At 44.3% G+C, this 26,923-nt stretch overlaps 1 protein-coding gene and 1 long non-coding RNA gene across 4 annotated transcripts in view; one reads left to right on the top strand and one right to left on the bottom strand.

The window, feature by feature from the left end:
- LOC123646314 overlaps positions 1–26,923 on the bottom strand; it is a 128,536-nt gene that overhangs the window by 44,190 nt on the left and 57,423 nt on the right. The window contains exon 1 of one of the 2 annotated variants that reach the window (XR_006737868.1): positions 9,543–9,576. The exons of the other annotated variant lie outside the window; for it this stretch is intronic. This is a non-coding gene — a long non-coding RNA (uncharacterized LOC123646314). Of the gene's footprint in view, positions 1–9,542; positions 9,577–26,923 lie in introns of those variants that run through there. 2 annotated transcript variants of the gene reach the window in all.
- The window catches only part of NR4A3 (nuclear receptor subfamily 4 group A member 3), a 39,995-nt gene continuing 24,681 nt past the window's right edge, over positions 11,610–26,923 (top strand). Inside the window, exons 1-5 of one of the 2 annotated variants that reach the window (XM_045563146.1) lie at positions 11,610–12,132; positions 15,359–15,532; positions 17,754–18,739; positions 22,467–22,596; positions 23,066–23,238. In XM_045563146.1, coding sequence (XP_045419102.1) covers positions 17,756–18,739; positions 22,467–22,596; positions 23,066–23,238 — 1,287 coding nt within the window. In that variant the 5' untranslated portion in view covers positions 11,610–12,132; positions 15,359–15,532; positions 17,754–17,755. Of the gene's footprint in view, positions 12,133–15,358; positions 15,533–16,724; positions 18,740–22,466; positions 22,597–23,065; positions 23,239–26,923 lie in introns of those variants that run through there. The other variant, XM_045563147.1, reaches the window with a different exon arrangement.

Here is a 26,923-nt window from a genome sequence, read left to right as displayed (position 1 = left end):
TCCCTAATGATTATGGATTTCTCTGCTGCAATGCCTTTTATTTTCATTTTAATGGAGACCCAATCTAATCTCTCCCTTCTCTTTACCTTCTCAAACTAATTTGCATACATAAACCATAACATATCAAGCATGAACCCCCAAAATATTTTATATATAATCAGAGAGTTCATAGGAATTCTGGAACCAGGCCTCTTTGGTAAATCCATTGAAAGGCTTTACAGAATGGCTTCATTTACAAACTGTCTCACTTAAAGCAAACAGGGAGGCCTCAGGGGTTGGGCTAGATGCAGGCCTAGGCAGGACTGAGAGACAGAAGGGAAAAGAGAATGGAAATCTATTTCCTATCAAAGGTGGACTGGCCCACAGTTGCAAAAGGAACCAAAATATCCTAAACAAAGGTGACTGACCAATAATTGGAGAATGATTAAATAAATTATGGCAAATTACAAACAGTAGGCAAAGTTTATGTGTATAAAATGCATTTAAAAGGACAGGGAAGGACAATAGTGGTTATTCCTGGGTGAATTAACTTACGGCTTTTTTTTTTCCATTACTTATCTATATTTTTCTGAGTGTCCTGTACTGCACATGCACTGCCTTTATGAGGGGAAAAGAAAAATGATAAAGGAAACATGTTTATCTTATCACTAGATGGTTTGTTTTTTCCAATTAACCTCTTATTGCCTTTTAGTTAAAATCACTCTTACCCAAGTATACTCCTATTTGGGGGCAGCTGGGTTGCTTCAACTTTTTGATATCACAAGTAACAACATGCTATTCTAGCTAAAAATATAAACTTGAAATATAAAATAAAAAAAAAGTCAGAAAAATCCTCCCAAAATGGGCCAAAAGTGTTTAATCACCCCATAATACAATAAAATTACTACTCAAAAACTAATAACTTAGGATATTCATTTTTTGCCAAATCATTGTCTTGACCAAATCATTGTTTTAACAAAATTGACTAGCTGACTAGTTGTTTTCAACTAAATTGTATAACAACTTTTAAGTCAAATTGGTACACTAAACAAAGAATGTACTACTAGCATCAGGGAAAATCTGAAGGCAGAGATAAGAAATAGGATCAAAAGGTAAGGTTCAATAATAAAGAACAGGCAAAATGGCCTGGACAAGTTTAGAAGGGAAAGATGGCCTGGGGCAATGGTTCAAAGTGGAAGGAAGTCTTTTATCAAGAAGTTGTAAAACTAACCCAAGTAGCTTAGAGAGTGCTAAGTAAGGGTATCAAATAAAATCAGTTTCATCTGCCTGCTTGGACACTCTCTTCTGGTAGAACAAAGCTAGGGTTTTCCCTAGATTTCACAGATGAAAAAACTTCATCTGCTTGGGGTTTAAATTGAGGAGGCATGTTTCCAAAACCATACCTCCACAATCATTTTCCCAGTAAATGAGGGTCTGGAGCCGGCCATCACATGATGGGAAATCCAGCACTACTTTTTTGGCATATTATGGTTCCCATTCCAAATTACAGAAGGTAATATCCCATACTGTCAGACAAAGAAGAGATGGCAGATGATACGAATTTGCATGGAGGAATGCAACCCAAATTGGACTCCCTCAAGAGAGAAAGACCCAGGTAGTGTACCTTAAGTTTCTGGAATACTCGGTTAGCATGACTAGAGACAGCCAGAAGACATTTCCATTGGAACAGTTTTCAGGGCTGCAATCCCAACCTCCCTCCCCACCAGGAGGTGAGTGGCAGCCCCGTGAGCTAAGCTTCATCCGTATTTACAGCCGCTCCCCATCACTCGCATCACGGCCTGAGCTCCACCTCCTGTCAGATCAGTCACTGTCTTCCATCACCCCCAGATGGGACCGTCTGGATGCAGGAAAACAAGCTCAGGGCTCCCACTAATTCTGCATTATGGTGAGTTGCATAATTATTTCATTATATATTACAATGTAATAATAATAGAAATAAAGTGAACAATAAATGTAATGTGCTTGAACCATCCTGAAACCATCTCCCCCTCCCCCCATCCATGGAAAAATTGTCTTCCATGAAACCAGGTCCCTGATGCCAAAAAGGTTGGGGACCACTGCTCTAGGGAACCTGATTACAGTTAGGATTTCTTTTTAACCAGTTACTGCTCAATGAAAAATCCTAGAGAGCCTTCTGAGCAGCCTGTACTTGTTCAAATATTAATTGGCTGCCAGGCTATGGTATTGCTGAGGAAAAGCAGGGAGGCAGCATGAAGAAAGGCATCTCTGCCACTGAAGGTGTCTTACAGGAAGGAAAGCGGAGAATTGTATTCATATTCAGTCACAGCAGAGTAGGTGTGAAAAAAAAGGAGATGAATCAGGCTTGTTTTGGGTAAGAAGTAAAACAGTGTAGAAGTAGACTTCACAAATGGTGCTGAGGCAACTGAGTAGCCATTTGGAAAAAAATAAAGTTGGACCTATCCCTCACACCATATATTAAGAAAAATGGATCAAAATTTTAAATATAAAATAGAAACCATAAAAGTAGAAAAGGCTAATATGAGAGAATTCCTTCATAACCTTGGACTAAGCAGGTTTTTCTAACTATGACTAAATCCAGAAGTCATAAAAGACTGACAAATTCAACTACATTTTTAAAAAAAATCTACATAGCAAAAACATCATAAGCAAAGTTGAAAGACAAATGACAAACTAGGGGGAAATATGTTGCAACTCGTATTACAAAGGGCAAATCTCCATATTATAAACAGCAACTACAGAGTGATTTTTAAGCCACCCCCGCTTCCCAAAATAAGCGATGGATATAAGAGACACTTCAGAAAAAAGGAAATATAAATGGCTCTTAAACATGTGAAAAGATGTTCAAACTTACTCATAAGAGAAATAGAAATTAAAATTATACTAAGATAACATTTTTCACCTACCAGATTTTGCTGGCAAGAATATGGATAATCAGGCACTTGCCTATATTTCTGGTGGGGTATAAATTGTACAACCCCTAGGAAGGGCAATTTGGCAGTACCTATCAAACTACTATGATACAATTCCACTTCTAGGAATCTACCCTACAAATATATTTGCACAAGTGTGAAATAATCTGTGTAACAAAATTATTTATTGCAGCATTGCTTATAACAGCAAAAGATGGAAAATTTCCCAAATGTCCATCAATATGGGGCTGGTTAAATAAATAATGATATATTAATAGTTACACAGTGAGGTGGAAGAGATCTCCAAGATACATTATTAAGTGAAAAAGGCACAGCAATGTATATATGCTTTAATTTGTATAAAAAAGGAAAAGGAAACAGAATTTATATTTGTATTGGGTTACAAATGCATTTTAAAACTCTGGAATAATTGTAATTTAGTAGGGAACAGGAATGGAAAGGAAACTTCTCATTTCTAAATGATTTGTTGTTTGAATGATGTGAATGCATTATCGTCTCAAAGATTAAATCTTAAAATGTTTAAATACATTAAGTAGATATAATTTGAGTTCCTAGTTAATGTTCTCCATGTGGGCCCCTCAGTCTATGGTTGATTGGTAGTAGACAAATGACTGTGCACTTGGAGGCCTTAAATAGTAGCATCCAGAAGTGGAAAGTAGAGTGAGGGTTACAGCTCGAAGTCTGATGACTAGAGGAGAGAAACTCATCAATGAATGGGTTGTATATGCCCAGGAAGAGAGGTGAAGAAAAGAGGAAAGAACACAATCTTGTGAAGTATCATAACATAGGTGGTATATCAAAATGAAGAGATAAGCCAGAGATTAATTCTTGGGGGTTTGTGAGGTCAAAAGATGGTAAAACAATTCCTTGGGATACCTGAATTGTTTCTTAGTTCAAATACAGATGTCACACAGTGGTGTACTCAGGCATACTGTCCTCCAATTCTCTGTTGACTCATTCCAGTGGGGGGACAGGGCAGTGTAGCAGCAGCAGCACAATGCCATAATGACATACAGCAGGCCTTCTCTGCTCCTCCCTTATGCCCAACTCCTGAGTAAAACCATCCAGAAAAGTTCTAAGGCCATGAGGCAGGTCAGGATAAAGAAAATAGAATACTTTGAATGGAGCTTCCCGAAAACTGGTTTCATTTATCCATCAAATGTTTATGGAGCACCTGTTCTAGGTCAACAACTGCCCTAAGTGCTCAATAAATTCATCTCAAACAATATTCATCCCAAAGAATATGTAGGTTCAAGATGATTGAAACAAAAAGACATTTTTAAAAGGTTGAGATAATAGAAGCTCTTCTCAAAAAATTTTTAAAATATGGAAAAGTCACTAAAAAGTCAATCTGACAACCAGAAAACACTATGAAATTATGGCAAATGGATCTCAAATTTTATCCTGTTGTTTAAAACAATGAAAATAGTGATTTAACATGTAAATTTAAATTAAGAATCATTTTCAGAAATTAGAAAAAATGAGACAGGTTATTTCAATTTTACTACACTTAAATAGCAGAAATCTTTAAAATATGGCTTTCTATTCTTCTCACCACAATTGATAAAACAGGAAAACATAACTAGAAAAGGGAACTAATTTAGAACAGATGTCAGGGAAGAATTTTTCCAGTAGTGAACTATAAACATGTGGAATAAATACTGGAAAATGTATTATAGCAAAAAATCAGAATCACTACTAATTACATGATCTAAGTAGAAAATCAGATACCTAAATATGTAGAACAAGCATTTAAACAATAACCCTAAATTAATGGAAAAACCATGATTTTACTATCCAGGCCTTCAATATAATAAGTAAACCTGCTATCTGCTAAAATAAAGATACTTCCCAATGCCTATAAAGTCAGCTCTTACTTATTCATAAATATGTATCCAACTATAAAACCTAACAAGTTTGCAAACAAAAGTCTACTATATTCTTTCTGATTATTTGCCAACATTTTCTCAACTTAAGACCTACACGGTACTTTCCCGATGACCTGCCTTCTTAATATTTCACTTTCTCTATTTACTCACACTCTGAAAGGAGATATAAAGACTTACAACCCCACCATCACAAAGCCTTCACTAGGAAAAAGCAGAAAGTGGACAGTTCTGCTTCAGCTGCTATACTTAAGAAGAAATGGTTTATACCTAGAATGCAGGGAGGATTAGAAATGAAATAAGAGCAAATAGAATTCATTCTGATGAAAGTTTGCTAATTTGTATGAAGTCAATTTGTGTGCTCATCCATATTCAAATGAATGCACAAAAACAAATTCCAAAGCTAAATATAAAATGACTTTTGGCCTATCCAGGTTTCTGCTCGTTTCTACTTCATGGACAGGAGAAAGCTATGATGTTGGCAGTATATTAACTCTCTCAGGCCATCAAGATCTTGCTCAAGGGCTATACTTAATTTCCATGCAAGCCAAAGCACTTTAATATAATATTACTACTAAAAGCACATGTGTTATATACAAAACAGTTAATGAGCATCCTGACCACAGCAATCATGGAGTGACTTACGAGATCAGGGTAGAGATGATTCATGATTCACAATATTTAACTGGCCTAAAATAGCATTCAACTTTAGAACCTGAAAGATCCTTAAAGCTCATAAAGTGAGCCCAACACTACCATTGTACAGATGATGATGTTTAGGCCCTCAGAAAGATTAACTTACCCAAGGCTGGGCACCTTTTTGGCAGCAAAGCCAGACCTATGCCTCTGGGAAGCAGTCTCATGCTCTTGTGACATACAGCATCTCACTCTTCGGGAATATGTTCAAGGAAGTGAATTGCACACGTGAGGCAATGTTTTTCTCAGAGTTGGGATGACGGGAAAGGGTTATGCAGTTATATTTTCAAAGAGGTATTTACTTCGTCTGTTAATTCTAGTTAAAATGCAGATCTTATCTCACAGACATAAGTAATATCCTGAATTGATTTATCACACATGAGGAATAACTTTTCACCCCCAAATTACTGAAGTCTTCCAGAGTTACCAGTGATTGGGGAAAACATGACTAAGAAATAAACTGTCTTTTTAACCACATTGTAAGCCTGTCCTGACTGCTGTTATTACTAATGGATGGAAAAACATTATTTAATGAGATTTTAAAATATTATTGGCCCTTATACTATTAAGTAATCTTTCCATCTCAAATTTTTACTTTTTTCTAAAATTTTCTACAACATAGAAAGTCTTTCCTGATCTATTATATTACTTTTTCCTTGTTAAAGTAAATTTTAATATTCAAAGTCACCTGAGCTTCTATCTAAAAATTCTAAAAAATGATAACTCCATAATCTTTTTGCCCAGTTTACCTTTGCATATAGTGTCATATAAATCTATTTAGATATATTTTGGAAAAGATAAGAAATTCAAGAATTTTTATATGTAACTGGTTATACATGTATCTTATCAATTTTCTAAACCTTAAGAAATTTTTCTGAAAGAAGCCAATATTAACATTTCCTAGCCTATAGCATCTAGTTCACCATTGAGAGAAAGCACCATAAGAGAAAGTACAAATTGAGAGAGAAAGAGGTTAGAATAAGAGTCAAACCAAAAGTCTACAGGAAAAAAAAAATCATAGCAAATCTTCCTACGCAGATATAACAAGTACAAGCCAAACTGCCATTTCCTCGTATCACCACGCAGCTAGCTGTCTGGGCTTGTGGCAGGCACCTTGACAATATTCAATCAGGAGGATCAAAAGCTGAAGTAAAGAAAACAAGTAACGTATGGTCTCATACATGTCCATTCATGCCAAGAATATCCTAATCCATATAATTTGTTACTTATATTATGGTTGTTGTCTATATTCACATTAGATGAGGTAATATTTTATGGATATTTACTGTGTTGAACATTCTTAGGTGCCACAGAGAATTCAGAGATATGTGAGGCATGCTTTTGGAGCTTACAGTTAGACAAGGGAATAGACTATGTACGCAAGAGCACGAAAAGAAGGCAGTAAAATGAGAACTTTGTGAAAGACTAAAGCACAGTCTGAGTTCACTTCTTGAGCTAGTTTTAGAGGAAGGGTAAGATTTCAATTAGTAGAAAAGAAGGGGGAGGAGGGAATGCCATAAAAAGGAAAACTATGAACAAATGTGGGTGGCTGAAAGGATCTTTGAAGAACAGTGAGAATACCAGTTTGACTAGGACAGGGAAATTCTATGGAAATAAAAGAGGTTTGATTTTGGAGACAATATACAGCTGCTGAAGATTTTTAAGGCTGAGAGTGAAATAACAAAAACTGTATTTGGGTTTGATTTTGGAGACAATATACAGCTGCTGAAGATTTTTAAGGCTGAGAGTGAAATAACAAAAACTGTATTTTAGGAAGACTAATCTGGCAATGATAGAATTGATAAGAAAGGGATGGTACACAGGTAGGTCAGATAGAAAATTACTGTAATAATTCCAGGTTCCTCAGCCAGGTACATCTTACGTGTATAAATGAATGTCAGCTAAAGTTACTAAATTTTATAAATGTACCTTAAATATAGTATAGAACTTCTACAGTGATACTAGAAAACTTGGGTTTACACACAATTTTTTACTTTTCCTTCCTATTTTCACCTTAGGTAACAACTTCTGGCTCAGGATTTTCATTTCACTTTTCCTCACCTAATATTTGCATTAATAAGAATCATCATCTTTCTTATTAGCAAAATCTACAACATTGTATGTCTTTGCTTCATCAGAAGACCATTTAAAGCAATTTTTAAAATCCAACTTTGTTAAAACAATTGCTTTACATCACACACAATAAATTTCCCCCAAATTTCATATTTTATGTTCCAAGAAAGAGTACTTTCTTTCTTGCAGGCAGATTAGTCCTACAAATCCAAAACAAACTGATAGGTAATTATATAGTGACTCTGTAATAGCTACTTTGTAGAAAGAGTTTTTAACAGATTGGCTGCCCTAAGTATCATGAAAGCAGAAACTATAATTGCTTTCTTTACTTTGTATGTGTAAACTAAACCACACATGAATGTCCCTCTTCTAGAAAAAGGACTGAACCAGCAAAGTTTTCAACATTTCCCAGATTATGGCAGTCCTATTTGATTTGATTTCCCAAAAGAGATTTAATTGCAAAGCATTAAGTTTCGCTTAATGTTTTTTAATTTTAAAAAGGTGATTTAGATTGCTGAAAGTCCTATTACATATACCTTACAGAATAGTATACCTGATTTTTAATAACTCAGACTTTTGAAAAGGTACAGAGCCAATAGATTCTAATTTGGGGAAAAAAATAGAGAAAAATTAATTCCATTTGGGTCACCTAAAGAATCGCATATGTTTAGGGACCTAGGATTAAGCAGAGGATGGTGTCTCTTGTATGTAAGAGAGTATGTAAGAGAGCTGTGGTGTCTCTTGCTTCCATGACTTCGCACTTGTGTAAAAAAGTTGCCACTTAGTGACCACTGGAACCTCTCCAACGGGAAGTCCAGCTTCCTACGAGAGAAGCACTGAGCCAGGAACAGTGTATTGGCTCAGCCCAGTCAGACAACAGCCCTCAGTCTAACATAGCCCAGAACAGAGGTTGGTGACCTGATACTCAGGAAGGAAAGGATGCAAAGGAGGCAGAAGGTGGGAGAAAAGGGGAGGGGGAAGAATAGAATTAACCAAGATACTCAGAGAGAGAAATGCTTTACCTGGAGATTCTCAGCCAGAGATGGAATTTTTTTTTAATTTAAGGTAAACAAGGATACTGGTTTAAAATGGTCTGAAGGAGCGCAATTGGTATGAACAAACTTGGTTAGTAGCTTTATAACGACACTGAGTGGGCAAGACTTACCTTTTATATACTAACATTTAGAAAACGTAGTTTATTCAATAAACTAGTTGAAAGATGTCATGTTTCCTAAAAACTGTACCTAATTTTAGAATTCCTGCTTACAGTGATTCCAATCCTGCATGAGATTTTAAATTGGAGGGGGAATGGGAGGGTGCAGAACACAGATGAAATTTTACAGCATGGAAATAAAAGTATTTTTAAACCTTCTTGGGGGTGAAGAGTTAGGCAAGAAGTAATACGTGGAAACTGTCAAGTGCTTCTCTACACACCCACCCACCAGATACCATCGCAGCCGGCTGGGGGAGTCTCCCTCTTCTTGCCTGACAGCTTCACTTTCTTTGAGGTCTGGAGCTGGTGATCACACAGGCCCGTCATGGTATTTTCAGTTAACAAAGCAGTTACTCAACAGGGGAAAAAGCCACAAAGGAGCAGAGCAGCTGCTGCTGCACCCGTGATGCAAGTGCAGGATGAGCCCCGGGCCGCCACCGCCGCCTCGGCTCCTCCGTGACGTCCGGGAGGGGTATCCCCGGCTCTCAGGAAGTGGTGGCCGCGGGCAGCTCCGCCCCCACGCGACTCAGGGCTGGCCGGGCTGCCGGGTGGCAGGACGCCTGGGCCTGCGGCCGGGCGGGCGGGGATCACCGTCCCTCCACCCCCTACACACACACACACACACGCGCGCCCCGCTCGGTCGCCCGCGCCACTGCTCAGCGTGGACTCCGCGCCCGCGCCTCGCCTTGCTCAGTCCTCACAGCGCGCACGGAACGGAGAACCGCCCGCGCCCCCTGTCTCCCAGGGCTCACTTCCACTCACCCCAACCCCAGGCGCCGAGCCTGGCCCAGCGTCGCGGGTCACCAGACAGGGTCGAGCCGAGTCCAAGATGGCGACTCCGCCCCCGCCCCCTCCGCACTCCTGGCGGGGTCAGGGCGCCCCCTCACGCGGCGCGCTCGCGCCCGAGGCCCGGCTAAAAATAGCCAGGCCCGACTATATTTGGTGCGGCCGGATCCCGGCGCGGCCACGCGCGCCCCGCCCCGCCCCGCCCCGTGCGCCCTGCCCCGCCCCGCCCTGCGCGGCGCTGAATGGAGAAGGGGCGGGGGTGGCCGAGGGGAACCTACTCCGCTATCTGCGGCGCGCGCCGGCGGCGGGGCCGGGCCAACCGCCGAATTTAGTAACATCGCCTGCGTCAATCACGCGCCTAGCGTGCGTCAGCGCCGCGCGGCTCCAGGTCCTGCTCCCCCCTCCAGCCTTTGAATGGATACAATGTAGCAGCGCCCTCCTTCCTTCCGAGACTGGATTGGAACCCGCGGCAGTACTGTAGCTCGGTTCCTCTCTTCGCTGGGTCCACTTTCAGAGCCTCCTCCCACGGTCTTCTCCACATCACCCTGTCTGAAGTGGAAGTGGAGGCGAAGAAAGATATACATGCCGTATATATCTATACGTAGTCTTCTTTCAAGTTTCTAGACCTAGCTCGAACTTTCTTCTATTCTGAAACGTCTACAATTCTATGCTCTCTACAATGGAATCCTTTCTTCCCTGTCCTTACCCCTCACGCAGATTAGGACAAATCAAAGAAATTAAAAAATCACATCTGATTCAAATGGACTACGTGGGGACCACGTCTGTCTACATTGTTTCACTCATATGGTTTCCCTCAAAAACTCATTTCTGAAGATTACTTTCACTCAGCAACAACCTTTGGAACTAGGAGTCTTTAACTCCGATAAATATTTGTTTTTGTTTTCAGCAAGATATTTACACCTAAATTTATCATTTCCAGGAAGAAATTGCTCTCTCATACATGCAGTCGCCCAGGCTTTCAGCACACCATTTCATGACAAATGTGTCCCAGGAGACCAGAGCAAATCCCCTAGCAAGGGACTGACTCATAAATCCTGTTGATTGATTTCGAAATGTTTAATTTGGATGATGAGGGGGGCCCCAACTACAATCATCAAAAAGTGAAAGTGCGAGTTGAGAGTTCCATTTCTGACCGGGTGCTGGGGAGGAGGGTGATTTGCAACAGTCAGACCCTCTCAGCTGTTCAACACGTGTGCGTTTGTTTTATACACACTAAGTAGTTTCTGCTGCAGCGCGCGTGTGGATGATGGATGTGCACTTCGTTGGGTTATGTGTCCAGTTAGGAAACCCACACCGTAAGTGTAAAGAAATAAAACCCGTAGCCATCTGCATCCGTGTGCAAAACACGCACCCAGTAAATGATCGGGGGGGGAGGGGAGCGCGGGAGAAATTAGACTGGGCGCCGAGGACCCGAGAGAAGTAAACAGCTTTACTTTGCATGAGGAAAGCGCAGCTGCACCTCAGGGAGTCTTCGGGCTGGTGCCAGACTCCTTTTGCACCCGCTGCCAGGTCACTCGGAGAAGCTGGCTGGCGGAGCCTTCCCTTTCGGAAGAGCTGTCCTCTCTCTTACCCCCTCGCCCTGGCTCCGTGCCTCGGGGCAGCCTCGGAGGCGCGCCAGCATCACTCCTCCAACTCTACTCCACCCGAGCCTGACAGCTGGGCGGTCCCGCCTGACCCGCGGGAGGTTGCTGCACCCTCCCGCAGACGCGCGCCCTGGCTAGCAGCGCTGCTGCAAAGGCGTTGGCAGGCAGGGGTCCGAGAGGCCCCCAGGCTGGGGCGGGCGGTGCGGCGTAGTTTCCATTGTGCTGCCGTGCGAATGACTGGGGAGCGCGCGCGCGCGCGCGCACATGAGCACACACACCCTCCCTCGCACACGCGGAACCGGCTGGGCCAGGGGAGGGAGGAGGAGGGTGACGTAGCGTCCCATGGCGTCACATTGACGTCTCGCATTCCAGGCACTCTATGGAGAGGCCGCTAGGGCTCCTGTGGCATAAATGACGTGCCGAGAGAGCAAGCGAACGCGCAGCCGGGAGAGCGGAGTCTCCTGCCTCCCGCCCCCCACCCCTCCAGCTCCTGCTCCTCCTCCGCTCCCCATACACAGACGCGCTCACACCCGCTCCCTCACTCGCACACACAGACACACGCGCGCACACACGCTCCACACACACACTCCACTCTCTCCCGCGTGCTCACACCCCTCTTGCCCTGCGCCCTCGCCGGTGCAGCGCGGCGCCGCAGCCGGACGCCCCTCCCGGGCTCACTTTGCAACGCTGAAGGCGCCGGCGGTGGCCGTGGAGGTGGGAACAGCGGCGGCATCCTCCCCCCTGGTCGCAGTTCGAGCCAGGACGCCTGCGGAACCTCTCGGCGGCGCTCTCCCATGAGTCGGGATCGCAGCATCCCCCACCAGCCGCTCACCGCCTCTGGGAGCCTCTGGGCTTGTACACCGCAGCCCTTCCGGGACAGCAGCTGTGACTCCCCCCAAGTGCAGATTTCGGGACAGCTCTCTAGAAACTCGCTCTAAAGACGGAACCGCCACAGCACTCAAGTACGTATGAGATTCGCCCTGTTAATAAGGGGACTTGCTAAAAAGTTGGCTTGCTGGGAAGCGTCGCTCCTGAAATTGACAACTTTGAGTATGGGGTTCCCTCTCCCCCACCTCGCCTCCCCGCTCCGGCTTTGCTTGCGGAGCAGCCGGTAGGTTCTGAGCTGAAACTTTTCCCCTGTAGCTGGCCCGCGGGGATCTCTGGAGCTCGAGGGATTCCTCCCCCCACTGGAAGAGGCGAAAAGCCTCTAACAAAGAGGAGGACCGGGATTTGTGCTGTAGCGGCTCCGGCGATGTAATTCAGGGTATTTCGGCTCTAGTTGTCATGGTAATGATGCTCTCGGCGGCGGCGGCGGCGGCGGCGGCGGCGGCAACGGCAGGGAGTTGCAGCTCCGGTGATGAACGGCAGTAATTTTCCTGCCTTTTAAGTAGGACTGAAAATAGGGGCTCTGGTGGGTCCAAGTGAATGTACCTAATGGTGGCACCGAGCTGGTTCTCTGGAAGGAAGCTCGGGAGGGAAGGGGCCTGGGCAGTGGCCGCCAGAGTTTGCACAGGCACTCAGAGGACCTCAGGAAAGAGAGCGTAATTGTAGGAATGTGGCTTATTGTATTGAAATGAGCCTGGGGCTCCGCTAGGCACGTCTGCCTGGCGTCGCCGACTTGCCGGTGTACGCTTTTCCCTTCGGAGGTAAATCGGGTGTAATTGCCGACTCCCGCGCCCCGACACGCGTGGGGACGGTGTCCCTCTCCAGACCTTGGCTGGGTATGGGAAAGGCACGGTTTACTTTTCACTGACAGAACTCGCGCTTTTGGAGAAGTTGCTCCGACTGTTTTACTCTCAGTAGAAATGAAAGTTCTCGGTCGTGAGAGGAGAGCGGTCAAGCGAGCGCAGCCTGCGGAGATTGACTTCCGAGGGCACCTCTCGAACCTGTTGGAAGCTTCGGGGCAGTCGTGAGGGAGAAAGCATTTGTCGCTTGATTTCCAAGAACGTTCTTGGAGATTGCCTTTTATTTGTGCCTCCAGATTCTCCAGAGGGAAATGCTACAAGGACTTTAGTAATCAGAAATCTCGGGCTGTTATCCCAGGGCCTTAGAGTGCCAGGAGAGAGGTACAGGGCGCCGTTCAGTCATTCCATCGTCAATCTAATCCTGGATCTCCTCTTCCCACGACGAGGAAATGTTTTTTTAGAACCGAGTTAGGGAAAGAAAAAAGCTGCCCAACGTGGCTCCTGGGCACAATGAATGAAGTTACTTTATTCGAGTAATTTCCTTGAACAAGATGCTTGCAATGTGAATATCAAAGACTCCTTAGGCCACAGCAACCTCCACACCCGCTCCCTCCACTGCGCCCACCCGCCCCCTTCCTGGGACCGAGCGCTCGCAGAAATTCTCCCCCGCGGTGGTTTGTCTAGTCTTCATCGGTCTTTCTGAGAACGTCTGTCTTTCCCTTTCTGTTGGTCTCTCCTCCACTCCTCCTGCCCGCACCCAACCTCCGCCCCCGCTCCCCAGGGTTGGAAACTCCGCGGAGGTCACAATGGTGCGTTTCACGGTTTCCTCCACACACTTCACCATGGGGAGGGGAACACGGGGGTGTTCCTTTCGTCTGCCCACGAGAAAGAAAGGAGCTTTGACAGAGGTAGTTATTTCTTCCTAATTTACAAGCCCAAGGCTCTGTGCTCCCTGCCCGGCGGCCGCGAGCGGGAGCGGCGGAACGTGTTTCCAGGCGCGGAGGCTTTGCCTAGGTAACCGGCCCTCTGAGGGGCGGAGAGAGCGGTGGGGCGCTCGGCTGGGCTGTAGGAAAGGCTGCGTGGCTCTCTCTTACGAACGCTGGGCGCTCGAAGGGAACCCTTTCCTTGGGAAGATGCGGTCCCCGCCCACCCGAGTTCAGAGGCCGCCCCTCGGAGAAAGATTCCGCTTGAAAGGCCCCTGAGGAGGAATGGGAATGAGGGCACCCACTGGAGGGGGGTGCTAGAGACCCCCATTGAAGATGCGGGGGGACGGGAAGCACATGCCACCGCCGTGGGAAGATCCGCTTGTGCCTGCGCTACGGCGAGCGCATGCTTTCCGTCGGAGCAGCTCGGGCTGGAGCTGGGAGTGGCAAGGGAATCCCCCATTTGCTGGCTGTCTAGGGGTTCCCGGACCTGGGGGCTCCGAGTGCCTTTCTCTCTTCCTGCAGGCAAGCCCGGGGCGCAGGGGTGCCAGGAGACGACCCCCACGGCCTGCGCACCAGAGAGGCTTTTTGTTTGGTTTGGTTGGGGGTTTTTTCGGTCCCCGTTCCCACCCTTCGAGCTGTGCCCCCCCTGGGCAAAGGGGGCGCTATAGGCCGGAGTTTGGGGCAGCCAGATCCTTCCCCTACGTCCGAGGAGCGGCGCTTTCAGCTACAAAGTTTCGCTGGAGCTGTGCGTTGAGACATTCGCCCCGGAGCCGCACTGGGCACCCTCCGGAATGTGCCCCCTCCGGGGCGCAGGGTGGCAAGAAGCCTGGAAGCGGTCCACCTTCGGGGACACCGCCCGCTGGGTGCAGAGGACCTGCCTCCGCCGGGCCCACCAGCCGCGAACGCTGTCTGCCTGCTCGTCTTGCTTCCAGCGCCGTCCTTTCCACTGTGCCCTTTTGTTTGCTTGACCCCTGGCCCCCGAAACTCGCGGCTAATAGAAGCGAAGCTCCATTAGCATTTAGAATGAAAAGCGCAGACTTTCTTAATTCCTGGGGGTTATTCATGCATTCGTTCCGGACCGCGTGCATTTCCTATGCAACATGTAAAATTTGTATTTGAGGGGTGGGGGCGGGCAGAGTTGAAAAATGGCTATTTTCCGCTCGTGCACGCTCACTGACCCCCAGATTCGGGCGGAACTCGTTCCTCAAGTGTTCCCGTTTCTTCGGTTTTCCTGACTTCCCGAGCTCGGAATCAGTTGTTGGGGCAGAGAGATCAATTTCGGGGAGACGACAGGTTACGCGTTTTTTAGCCTCGGTTCGGGTGCCACAAAACTGCGGTGGGTGCGGACAACCTTCCCTTGGCTTCTCCAAGGCCGTGAGATGCTTCTTGCCCAGGGGGACTCCGGTACCCTTAAGCATCCTTACCCTTAGTTCTCTGTAATTAACGTAGCATTTCTAGAGGCTTCCCACGAACGCCCCCCCAACACACACACACACACACACACACACACACACACACACAGCCCAGGCTGCAGTAGGTCCCGCTGTGACCTCTGTCCTCTCTCCCCGTGCCTGCAGAGCCCACTGCGGAAGAGCGCAGCCCGGCAAGCCCGGGCCCTAAGCCTGGACCCTCAGCGGAGCCGGGCAGCGCTGCCGCAGCTTCGCCTCGCCGAACACCCCCGCCTCCTACACTCTCAGCCTTCGCTGGAGAGACCCCCAGCCCCACCATTCAGCGCGCAAGATACCCTCCAGGTAGGTTTGAAGGTACCATCTCTTCTTCCTCCCGGGCTAGGAGAAGTGAGTAGGGGAACCACACACCCAACGGGCAGGCTGGTGGACTTCCCAGTGCCAGGACAGTGACTGCTGGCCACGAATTTCACAGCACAGGTGGCTTCCTCGCACGAAGCTCCTCTGTATACCACACCCTGTTGCTACTGAGTGGAGCAGCCAAATTAAATTAAGCATTACATTTCTCAAAATTATTTTTCCTAAGAAAAATGCAAATACACCAATAGATTTATACATTTTAATGTTTTTTGCTGTCCTTTTATATCCAGTGTATGCATTTAAGAGATATGGAATCACTTAGAGCAACACTGAGCATTTTTGTTTGTGTAAAACCAAAATCATTTGGGTGAAGTTTGGATGATTGAACCTCAAAGGGAAAGAGAAAACCATCTGAGATGAAAACCAAGGAGTAAATCTGAGTTTGGCAAAAGTAGATTGCAGGTTTGGTTTGTACCACCTCTTTATGAATTTGCTAAAGGAATCATAGGTGCCAGGCCTGAGTAGGTACCAGAGATAGCATAGAATAATAGAATACAGCCCCAGCAAGCTCATCTTCTAGCTAGAAACCTCAGAAAGACACAAAGAAGAGCAATAGTTAGGGATTGGCAGGGAACAATGACAGAAAAGACTAAGGGGGAAATCCTAGAGGTGCTGAAGGGAGGAGAATAGATGAGAGATCAGGCAGTGTTCTTTTTTTTAAATGATTGTCATTCATTTCATCCCAACCACTGCACAGCAAGATAAGTAAACCTTTAACTTCAAACTATTGAGTGTGTTTTTAAGGTCCTACTTGGGGAAATAAAAAGGTATGAACTGGCGGCTCCTCCTCACTGCTTCTTCTAACAGGCCCTCATCACCTTTTTCAAGTCAAGATTTCATCCCATACACGCATGACTCAATCAGATTTGGAAATGTGGGTAAGAGAAAGATGTCAAAGGAAATGTGAAGTACTCACGTCTCTATTAGTCACACCTTTTACACCATAGAATCCAAATAGGCGTTAAACATCTGCTTTTCCTTTGGCTCAGAAAAACCAACCACCAGAAACTGTCCATTTTATCCTTTATATTTAGCCATAAAGAAAGGAAAATAATTAGATAAATCATTCACTACATTTAATAATTTCCAAGGCCTTCTCACCCAGTTCAACCTCTTTGAATAGTGGTAAGCACCCTGGGTACCAGTCACTTTGGGGGCTCAACATAGTTAAACTGTCAGAGAAACCAAGTCTCTTCAGAAACTTCTTTCGCCTTTTTCAGGGGTACTAATTCTTCTGTCATAAGAAAATACCTAGACTAACTTGCCTATTATGATAGCTGTAAACTGTTGTCATAAAACAGCCACTGATATATTTTATTAGTCAGCCTTGGGAAATATATATTAATATATACACATATATATGTATGTTTTATAGCAAAGAGCAGGTTTGGTGGGTGTTTTGTTGCAGCTGCTGATCTTTTTCTTTGCAGATGGTGCAAACTCCCCCGAGTCCATTTCCTGGGCCTTCTCCCCATCTCACCACCTAGCTGGCTGAAGTCATCAAAGGGGGACCACTTTGTGCAGGCTGCTAGTCCTGTTTGGAGGAGTGGGGAGGGGGTGGGAGAGAGCGACCACAACATGTGTGGGCAGCCTCAGTTGGCACTCATAAAATGTTAGAATGTCACTGTCTCCCTTGGCCAGTAAGTCTCTCATAGGATGCCTTTTTTGACTGAGTAGGTTTACAAATCAATGTGTGTGGCTTGGGAGACCAATGGCCTCTTTGCCTCCAGAATAAAACAACTGGCTTTCTCTTTGTCCTCCCAGGTTGTGGCTGAGGAAGCCACTCCAATTAGTTTATAGGACTCAAAGCCACTTTTTAAAAACATCTCTGGGCTTATGATGAAAGACATCAAGTTTCCCATATCTGGTGCAGGACAGAGAAGGCGAGAAGATGGGTACAGAGGTCCCCAGGAGGCATTAGTTTTGGCATCCTGTGGCCCCTTTTTGTCTCTCAGGGATTCAGCTTTCTTCCTGGGGAGGAAGAAAGTCAGTGTGGGGGACTCTGTGTCTATCTACCAGAAGGAGGAGAGGATGTCATTTCCTCTCTATTTCCCAGAGTATGGAGCAATGAATCCAATGCTGTATGTTAGCTAGGAAATGAGTTGACTTGCTTTTGAGAGACCCTTTTCCCTGTCTGCCCCTGCAGATATGCCCTGCGTGCAAGCCCAATATAGCCCTTCGCCTCCAGGTTCCAGTTATGCAGCGCAGACATACGGCTCGGAATACACCACGGAGATCATGAACCCTCCAGACTACACCAAGCTGACTATGGACCTCGGCAGCACCGAGATCACAGCCACAGCCACCACGTCTCTGCCCAGCTTCAGTACCTTCATGGAGGGCTACTCGAGCAGCTACGAACTCAAGCCCTCCTGCCTGTACCAAATGCAGCCCTCCGGGCCACGGCCCTTGATCAAGATGGAGGAGGGGCGCGCGCACGGCTACCACCACCATCATCACCACCACCACCACCACCACCACCACCACCAGCAGCAGCAGCAGCAGCAGCAGCAGCAGCAGCAGCCAGCCATCCCTACCCGCTCCGGCCCGGAGGATGAGGTGCTGCCCAGCACCTCCATGTACTTCAAGCAGTCCCCGCCGTCCACCCCCACCACGCCAGGCTTCCCTCCGCAGGCGGGGGCGCTGTGGGACGACGCGCTACCCTCGGCGCCCGGCTGCATTGCGCCCGGCCCGCTGCTGGACCCGCCGATGAAGGCGGTGCCCACGGTGGCCGGCACGCGATTCCCGGTCTTCCACTTCAAGCCCTCGCCGCCGCACCCGCCCGCGCCTAGCCCGGCCGGCGGCCACCACCTCGGCTACGACCCGACGGCCGCCGCCGCTCTCAGCCTGCCGCTGGGAGCCGCCGCCGCGGCGGGCAGCCAGGCTGCTGCGCTTGAGGGCCACCCATACGGGCTGCCGCTGGCCAAGAGGGCAGCGGCGCTGGCCTTCCCGCCGCTCGGCCTCACGGCCTCCCCTACCGCGTCCAGCCTGCTGGGCGAGAGCCCCAGCTTGCCGTCGCCGCCCAACAGGAGCTCATCGTCCGGCGAGGGCACGTGCGCGGTGTGTGGGGACAACGCCGCCTGCCAACACTATGGTGTGCGCACCTGCGAGGGCTGCAAGGGCTTCTTCAAGGTGAGAGCATACGCCCATCTCTTCCTGGAGCCCCTCGCTTCTCCCCAGCCAGCTCCCTCGCTGAAGGGAGCTTCTGAGTGGGTGTAGGGGGATCCTTGTCCTTCCTGGTTTGAGAGGTGTAATCCTTACACTCTGCATTTCTGTACCCTCTCCTAGCACCCTCACACCCACAATCACCAGGGCTTTTCAGTTGGGGTTCATGTACAGGAGCCCACCCCAGATGGACTTGAGGGATCTGGGAACCTCCTGACCTGTCATTGCCTTATGAGCATTTTTCTGGAGAGCTTTCAGCAGATTCTCAAAAGGATCTCTAACTTCAAAAATGCAAGCATCTCATTGCATTCCTTGTCTGTCCAGCCAGGGTGTCTGAAGGAATAGGGTCTGCATGTCAGGTCCTGGACATTTGTATCTCATTTAACCTTTACTATAAGAGCTGAAACTCTAGAATCAGACCTGAGATTGAATTCTGGCCAGTGTCTCAAAGGTAGATATGTATTATTTATCCTTGTTTGTAGATGAGGACATTGAGGCTTGGAGAGGTTATTCAGTTGCCCCAGGACACATACTCATAGAGTGAGATGGAGGCAGGGTGCCAACTCCTGTTTGTGTGACTCCAAATTGCACACCCTTTTCATAACTCTGCAGCATTGGAATAAACAGGGGCAACTGACTTGATGCAGTTTAGGGCAGTTCCCTCAATAGAAGATAGAAGTTGGGGTCTTACCAAAATCCACTCTATCCTCTAGGAACACTTCCCTACCTCTGTACCACACACAGTGCCAGGTGTAGACATTGTTTTTTCTCTCATAGGTACAAAGGAGAATTTTACAGTGGGAGGGCCATCAGTCTCCCCCATATTTTACCCATGAGGAAGCTGAAGCCTAGACAAGTGAAGTCTTGTGCAGGCTGTAAGCAGTGATTTAGCTGCACAGGGGATGTTGCCAGCTGGTTTCTCCTGACTCCTGAGTTCAGTGTTCTTTCTATCACTGGGGGGAGGGGAGGAAAGGAAAGGCCTTGCTCTCTTGCTGCTCCTCCTTTTGCTACTAACTCCCAGACTTCTCCAGACACTTACTTCTGTACCATCCTCCTCCTTCCCCACCCCCTTGACCATTATTTCAGGCATTTGCAAAGCCATACAAGTCACTCCTTATCCTCCAGTGCTGGGCAGGGTAGAGGAAGAGGGCAAGCAGGATGCTGATTGGGTAACCAGGTTTTGGGAGGCCAATAGGATGTCCCTGGGAACATGCTGGAATTAGAGTAAGAAGACTCCAGCAGGAGACCTTGATCTGTCACCTACGCATTGTATGATATTGGGCATGACAATTCTTTCTAGGCCTCAGTTTCCCTATCAGTGAATAAAAGGGCTGTGTATTAAATTAGATAAAAACATATATGAAAGCACTTTATAATCTCTAAAGGGCCATAAAACAATACTTCATTATTAAATGAAACTACAGAGTATTTGTAAAAAGTTACATATTTGTGGATGGGTATACATAGCAACAAGCAACAGTTATTTTTGATCTATAGGTTGTAATCGTGTCATTAATTGAAATCTACAGATAAATGAGAAAATGCTTATGGAAAGACTGCAATATGTTAAGTGCCCTACAGGTATGCAGAGTTATGATGTTTTAATGTAGAACCTTAGCCTTTTTTTTTTTTTCTGGCCATTTAGTTTAGCCATTTTTTTTTTCTGTTTTTACTCAGGCTTTACCAGGGCTACTTTCAAGTAACTGCATTCTTTTAGCAGATTTGATTTTTATAGGATTTCAGTGGAAATGCTGAAGGGCAGTAAAACTGGCAGCAGAAAGAGGGAAAAGAAAGAAAAACAATTAAGAGAATTATGAATAATCCACGAATATAATCAACCCTGAATAATTGAGAGTTGACCAGAATACTAGAGTGGTAATACATTCTGAGTCTAGAAATGTCAATTAAGTGTTCCCCAACAGCTTCCCTTTTCTGCAGCAATCCCTTGAAAACAAATCTATACTTGAAAGGGTGGGGGCAGGAAGGGGGAGAACCACCCCACAGATCTGTTAATTAAGGGAACCAGAGCAGGTTTTACCCAGTGGCTTTCTACCATTAAATTGAATTCTTTAAAAATGTGACATGAAGTGCAGTTAATGATGGGAATTCGGTGATTGAACCATAACGATCACTCCCTGTCCTTAAACTGTGCAGGCACACACAAGTGTGAGGACGGCTTCAGGTTACTGGGAAAATGTATACCTGAAGCAAAATGCCACCAGCACTCAAATTGGCATATAGCCTTGAGGATGATGGCAAGAAAAAGAGTGTTAGAAATTACTGCATGTTCAATGAAAGAGAGCTTTATTCAGGAAACACACATTTCCTATCCTTAACAGACTATGAAGAATTTAAATGCTGGAAACTCCGAAGTATGTTTGTGTTTTAGAATTTTGCATTTTAAACTAAAATATACTAAAGCAGAGGAAATGTGTCTTAGACTTGAGATAGGTTGGCTTTGTTATGTTGTTTAAGTTTTATGTAAGCAATTTAGGAACTGTCCCCTAAAATGAAATTAAAACATGAAGATAGGGTAAAACTGAAACATGGAGGTTGAGGATGACTGAAAGTAAAGAAGAGGTTCAAAGTAAATCTAGACTTTTGGATACAAAATAAATCAAACAGCCCAAGTTACCTGAATTTTTTTTTTAATGCAGTCCAGGCTTCCCAAATAAATATCAACTTTCTGCTCTATGTGGAGTTGTATAGATCCAGGTAATTTCTGAACAAATTTACCCTAAGTGGTAAAATAGATCCATTTGCACAAATGTTTTCAATTTAAAAAAACACAAGCATTCTTTTAAATTTGGAACATAAAATATGTTTACTCTCTCCATGTGTCATTTCAAAATTATATGGATTCTGAAAAATACAACGTTGTTTTTATATCCAGGCCCAAGTTTTATGATATGTCTTTTATAGTACGGTTATTTTGGTGTCTATGTCAATAGTCATTTATGAAATTACCTATTAATGGGAAATTTCACTGAAAATATAACTCTCGTATTTCCTTCTATCATTCTTTTTTGTCCTTTGAGTTTTTTTTTTTCTTTCTTTCTTTCTTTCTTGGATATGATAATGATTTTTAGGGTCCAATTTTATGGGGTTGCTTTCAAAAATATTCTTTAAAGATAAACTACAGAGGCTGATTAACTGAATTTCTTTTTTGCATTAAAACATTATTTCCTATGTATTTTAACTAGACGAATCCTGATTTTGCTTTTTATGATTTCGTCTCTATTGGGTAACAAAGCTAGTTACTGTGATATTTCACTTACAATACTGATAGCAAACAAAGTACATCCCAGATAATTTTGATTTTATTTTAATAAGGTCAGCAATAATCAGGGGAGTGGAACAAGTAGAAAATTGTTCCCAAAGGGATATTAAAAGTGGAGATAATCTAATTCTCCAAGGTATGATATGTTGACCTGGTAATTTCAGATATGATTTTATCATTCAGAGTTGGGTGTCTCCTGAGACTTGCTTCAGAACAATCCGAGATGATTTTCATTGTCAGCAGCTAACACTAATAAAATTGTTTTTCCTGCAGGCTAGCGTGTTAGGAAATTAAATTTATCGAATTATACGAATTGCACTGTCGCTTTTCACATTGTAATTAAAATACATCTTGTCAGGTTCTACCTCTTTCCAGAAACTATTAGTTGACTATCTCTGTATTGTATTTTCTCAGAGAACGGTGCAGAAAAATGCAAAATATGTTTGCCTGGCAAATAAAAACTGCCCAGTAGACAAGAGACGTAGAAACCGTTGTCAGTACTGTCGATTTCAGAAGTGTCTCAGTGTCGGAATGGTTAAAGAAGGTATGGATATTATTAATGCTTTTTACCCAGTTTGTTTATATGTGTTCTCAGAAATCACTGAAAAAAAAAAGTTAATATTTAGGTTGGAATAGTGGATTTTCCCAGTTCCTCTTTCCTTCAACATTTTATTTTTATGGCATATGTGTACATTTAAAACCAACTGAGGACTATTTATTTTAATTTCTCAAAATTAATAGAGAGCTTGTATACATACATCTTTGTTCTATTTAAGAAGGAGACTTTTAGGGCTAATTCATTACCAAATGTAAGTATGGGGTGGCTTTTATGTTGCTTATTTCAACTCTCATTAGATCGTTGTGTGAATATTATTCCAAACTATTGTCACTTTTAAATGGTTGGTCTCACTAATGATTGCTCAACTGTAATGTGTTTTGATTCCTTTTTGTGATTTATGGATATTCATAACATAAACTTTGAAGATTGTTTTCTTTCTCTCTTTGGGCATCAGTTGTCCGTACAGACAGTCTGAAAGGGAGGAGAGGTCGTCTGCCTTCCAAACCAAAGAGCCCATTACAACAGGAACCTTCTCAGCCCTCTCCACCTTCTCCTCCGATTTGTATGATGAATGCCCTTGTACGAGCTTTAACAGACTCAACACCCAGAGATCTTGATTATTCCAGAGTAAGTTTTATGATTTCCTGCTTCCAAATGAATGATCAGTGTCTCTATTCGTGATACTAGTAATAAGAGTTGATGGAATGACTTTGTGCCTGGCACTGTGTTAGACAGTTTTCATACCTTTTCTATATTTCTCACTTCATTTAGCAATTCAGTGTGCATCCATTGCTCCAAATAATTTTTGCCTTATTGAATCTCTAAATGCCTTAACAAATGACACTGACAGTGCTGCACCTGTTATACCCATTGTTGCAGGATTCCTGGTGGTTGTGCCAATGAAAATTTGCACAAGTGAACTACAATTTGTAGATTTTTCTCATCATCTAGACAAAGTGACTGCTGTTTTTTTCTAAGTGTGATCAAACCATCTGGGTGAACCTCAAGTTATCCTTAAGTGGTTTACCCAAAGCATTGGCATTGATTGATCTGCTGCTTATTCAGAGGGCTTATACCATTATGGAGAGGAGTGAGCTCTGGCCTTGACATCGGGAGATATCAGGAGGACTGGGATGGAAGGCCACCTTTGCTGCTTCCTGCCTGTGTCACCTGGCTCCTGCTCTTGGCTTTCTTATTCCTACAGTGGAGATGATTACAATATTTAACATCAGAGGGTGTTTTGAACACCAGTCACACAAGAATGATGGTTTTGAAAATGTTTTGAAAACCATAGATGATTAGTGGTGTTGTTAAGTCAACCAAAACCTATGAATATTTTTATTTCATATGGGTTATATAAAATCTCATCAATTCGAACTCTGAAAATTCCTCCAAAATTTGGATAACACAGAGAAGATCCATGAGAAAGGATTTTCTGAGCAAATGTATAAACAATTCTGCAAGGCAGTTTTTTAAAGGACTTAGTAAAGAAAACTTCTAGTAAAATAGGGTCTCACTGAAGAGGGAAGGGATGGGAAAAGGATCACAATTATTGAGCAATTTCTACATGCTAGACATTGTGGTACGTTGTCTCATTTCATCCTTTAAACCACCACAAACTTTAGGGATCTTTATCTCCACTCAAACATAAGAAAAATTAGACACACAGCTTGCACACAGGTGAAGAGGTACCAGTTCAGGGGTCCCCAGTTGGTCAATCTGACTTGGCAGCTACTACCAGATTGCCTTCCCCAGGTCTAATCAGCATTTCAAGCTTCTGGTTGAATAGCTGGCAAAGTTTGAGTGTGTCTCTGCTACGTGCCCTCTTTTTAGGTTGCAGTGTTGACAGAAATGATTGGTGTACCTGCTGTGATCCTCTCTCCCTCATCCCCAGCCTCATTATAGGCTGTGAAGCCTCCTCTTTGCACCTGATCACAGGACATCAAATAAGAACCATGGTAGATCCTTAGCACCAAAGGTTGAGGACTCTTATTCTGATTACAAGTAGTATCTCTTGACTAAAGTCAAGTCTCAAATAATGGTATAATAGAATAATGCAATGGTTAAGGGCTTAGGCTTTGGAATCATGGAGGCATAGATGAAAATCCCAATACCATCATTTACTAGCAGGGTGACCTTAAGCAACTGATTAAACCTTTTAATGCCTCAGTTTCCTCATCTGTGTTATGGGGTAATAATAATATATACTTCCTGGAGTTGTTTGTCAAAGCTTTAGCACAGTACCAACCAAACTTTCTGACTGTGCCAACTTTCTGACTGTTGAGTGTACTAATGAGTATGAACACTACACGTGTCAAGTACCTGCAGCAACACCATTAAGTATTACGATCTCTATTTCATAGATGAGGATTAAAACTGGAAGAGGCTAAAGGGCTGACTTGTCCAAGGTCACATAGTTAAATATGCATCAGAGATAGAATTAGGAGCCAAGTGTGTTGGACTCAAAGTCTGTGCTCCTAAATACCAGCCTTCACTGCCTCTCTGGTTGTAGTGAGAGAGGGTGCTAGAAAAGTATTCAAGAATGAAGATTTCTCCCTGAAGCACCCCTGGCCTCTCCTTATGTGATTTATCTGAATTAATGAAGCTTCTAGGCATTGCCTAGGCTAAGGCTTGAGCACACAATCTGACACGGTTCCAGGGCATTTGAAAGCACTACTGATGGCCAGTTCAGAGAATTTTAGGCCCCAAAAGTGATTTTTTTGGCCCTGAATTATCCAATTACCAGTCTACACAGCCTAATTAGTCATTCAATGGCAAACCCTCCCCAGCACTTTGAGTTATCCCAGCTGGGAACTGTCTCCACACTGAAAAATCAATCCAGTGTGTTTGCTTGCCTCTGCACCATCCAGTCTGTTAGTCTAGAGTCATCGTCCTCATCAACAAACATTTATCCAATTTAATTGTTAGCTTTGTCCAAAATAGCAGATTGACCATGCCAGAGTCTGGGTCACATTGATACTACCTTTGGGGCCTGGCTCAATTTTGCAAAGCATATTTATTTTAATTGCATTGTTTTGGAATCAGGTTGAACCTCATAGCTTGGATTCTCCTGCTTTTAGATAGCTTTAAAAAATTATCAAAAATTGGACCCAAATCAACTAAATTAAAAGACTTTAAAAAAATACAGTGAGTTTTCATCAAAAACTTGGATGAAGGCATAGGAGCATGCTGATCACATTTGCAGATGACAGAAAGCTGGGAGGGATCGCTAATATGATGGATGTCAGTATCAACATTCACAGTGATCTCGACAGGTTGGAACAGGAAGGGCTGAAACCATCACGAAGAAAGTTAACAAAAATAAATGTGAAGCTCAGCATTTAGAATTTTAAAAAATGGGAGCGCCTTGGCTTGTCAGTGGTTCATGTTAAGAAAATCTCAGGAGTTTGTTCCATACATACTCGATATGAACCAACAAAGTATATGTGTAGTGGAAGAAAGGGATGCAGAATTACCTTAGGCTGCAGTAGTAGAAGCATGGGACCAAGGCCAAGTTGATGGTCCCATGGACTCTGTCCTGTCAGACAACACTTCAAGGATTGAGTACACTTCCAAGCTGGGATTTAAGAGGGATATGGATACACTGTTTCTGGAAAGTTGTTAAGGGATGGTTGTAGGAAATGGAAATATGTAGACAAGAAGGGAGAAGATTTGGTAGGATTAGGTCACTCTTTTGCCCTGGGGCAAAACTATTGTTACAACCAAGGACAGATCTGGGGGAGAAGGAGGGGTGCCTCTTCCAGTTCATTCTGATGACAAGTCTTGGCCACACTACCTGCTGTGGAAGTGTGAGTCCATCAACACAAGAAGTAATTAAGGAGATCATGTAACAGGATTCCTCACAAGGGGAAAGGTTATTTTGGATGACAGTAAGTCCTTCCAACTCTAAGATTTTATGATTCTGAGGTTTACCTTACTGTCTCTAAATGCAAGTGCTTATATACATACACATATAAGAATATATGTTGTTAAGTAACTTGCTAGTTAACAAGATTGAACTTGTTTTGTACTCAATCAAACATTAGCATACAAAATAAATGAAACAAAATAAATGTATTGAATGTCTACTTTAAGCCAGGCACCATCACATAATATTTTTTTTTGTTATGTTGATATATCATAGTTGTACATATTTGAGGGGCACATGTGATATTTTGATGCATGTATACAATGTGTAATGATTAAGTCAGGGTAATTGGGATATCTATCACCTCAAACATTTATTTTTCTTTGTGTTGGGAACATCACAATATTTCTAGCTATTTTGAAATATACAATAAATGATTGTTAA

This window comes from Lemur catta, chromosome 10 (genome assembly GCF_020740605.2).
Source record: "Lemur catta isolate mLemCat1 chromosome 10, mLemCat1.pri, whole genome shotgun sequence".
NCBI classification, from domain to species: domain Eukaryota; kingdom Metazoa; phylum Chordata; class Mammalia; order Primates; family Lemuridae; genus Lemur; species Lemur catta.
Note: the sequence above shows the minus strand (reverse complement) of the source record. Positions and strands in the feature narration are given on the sequence as shown.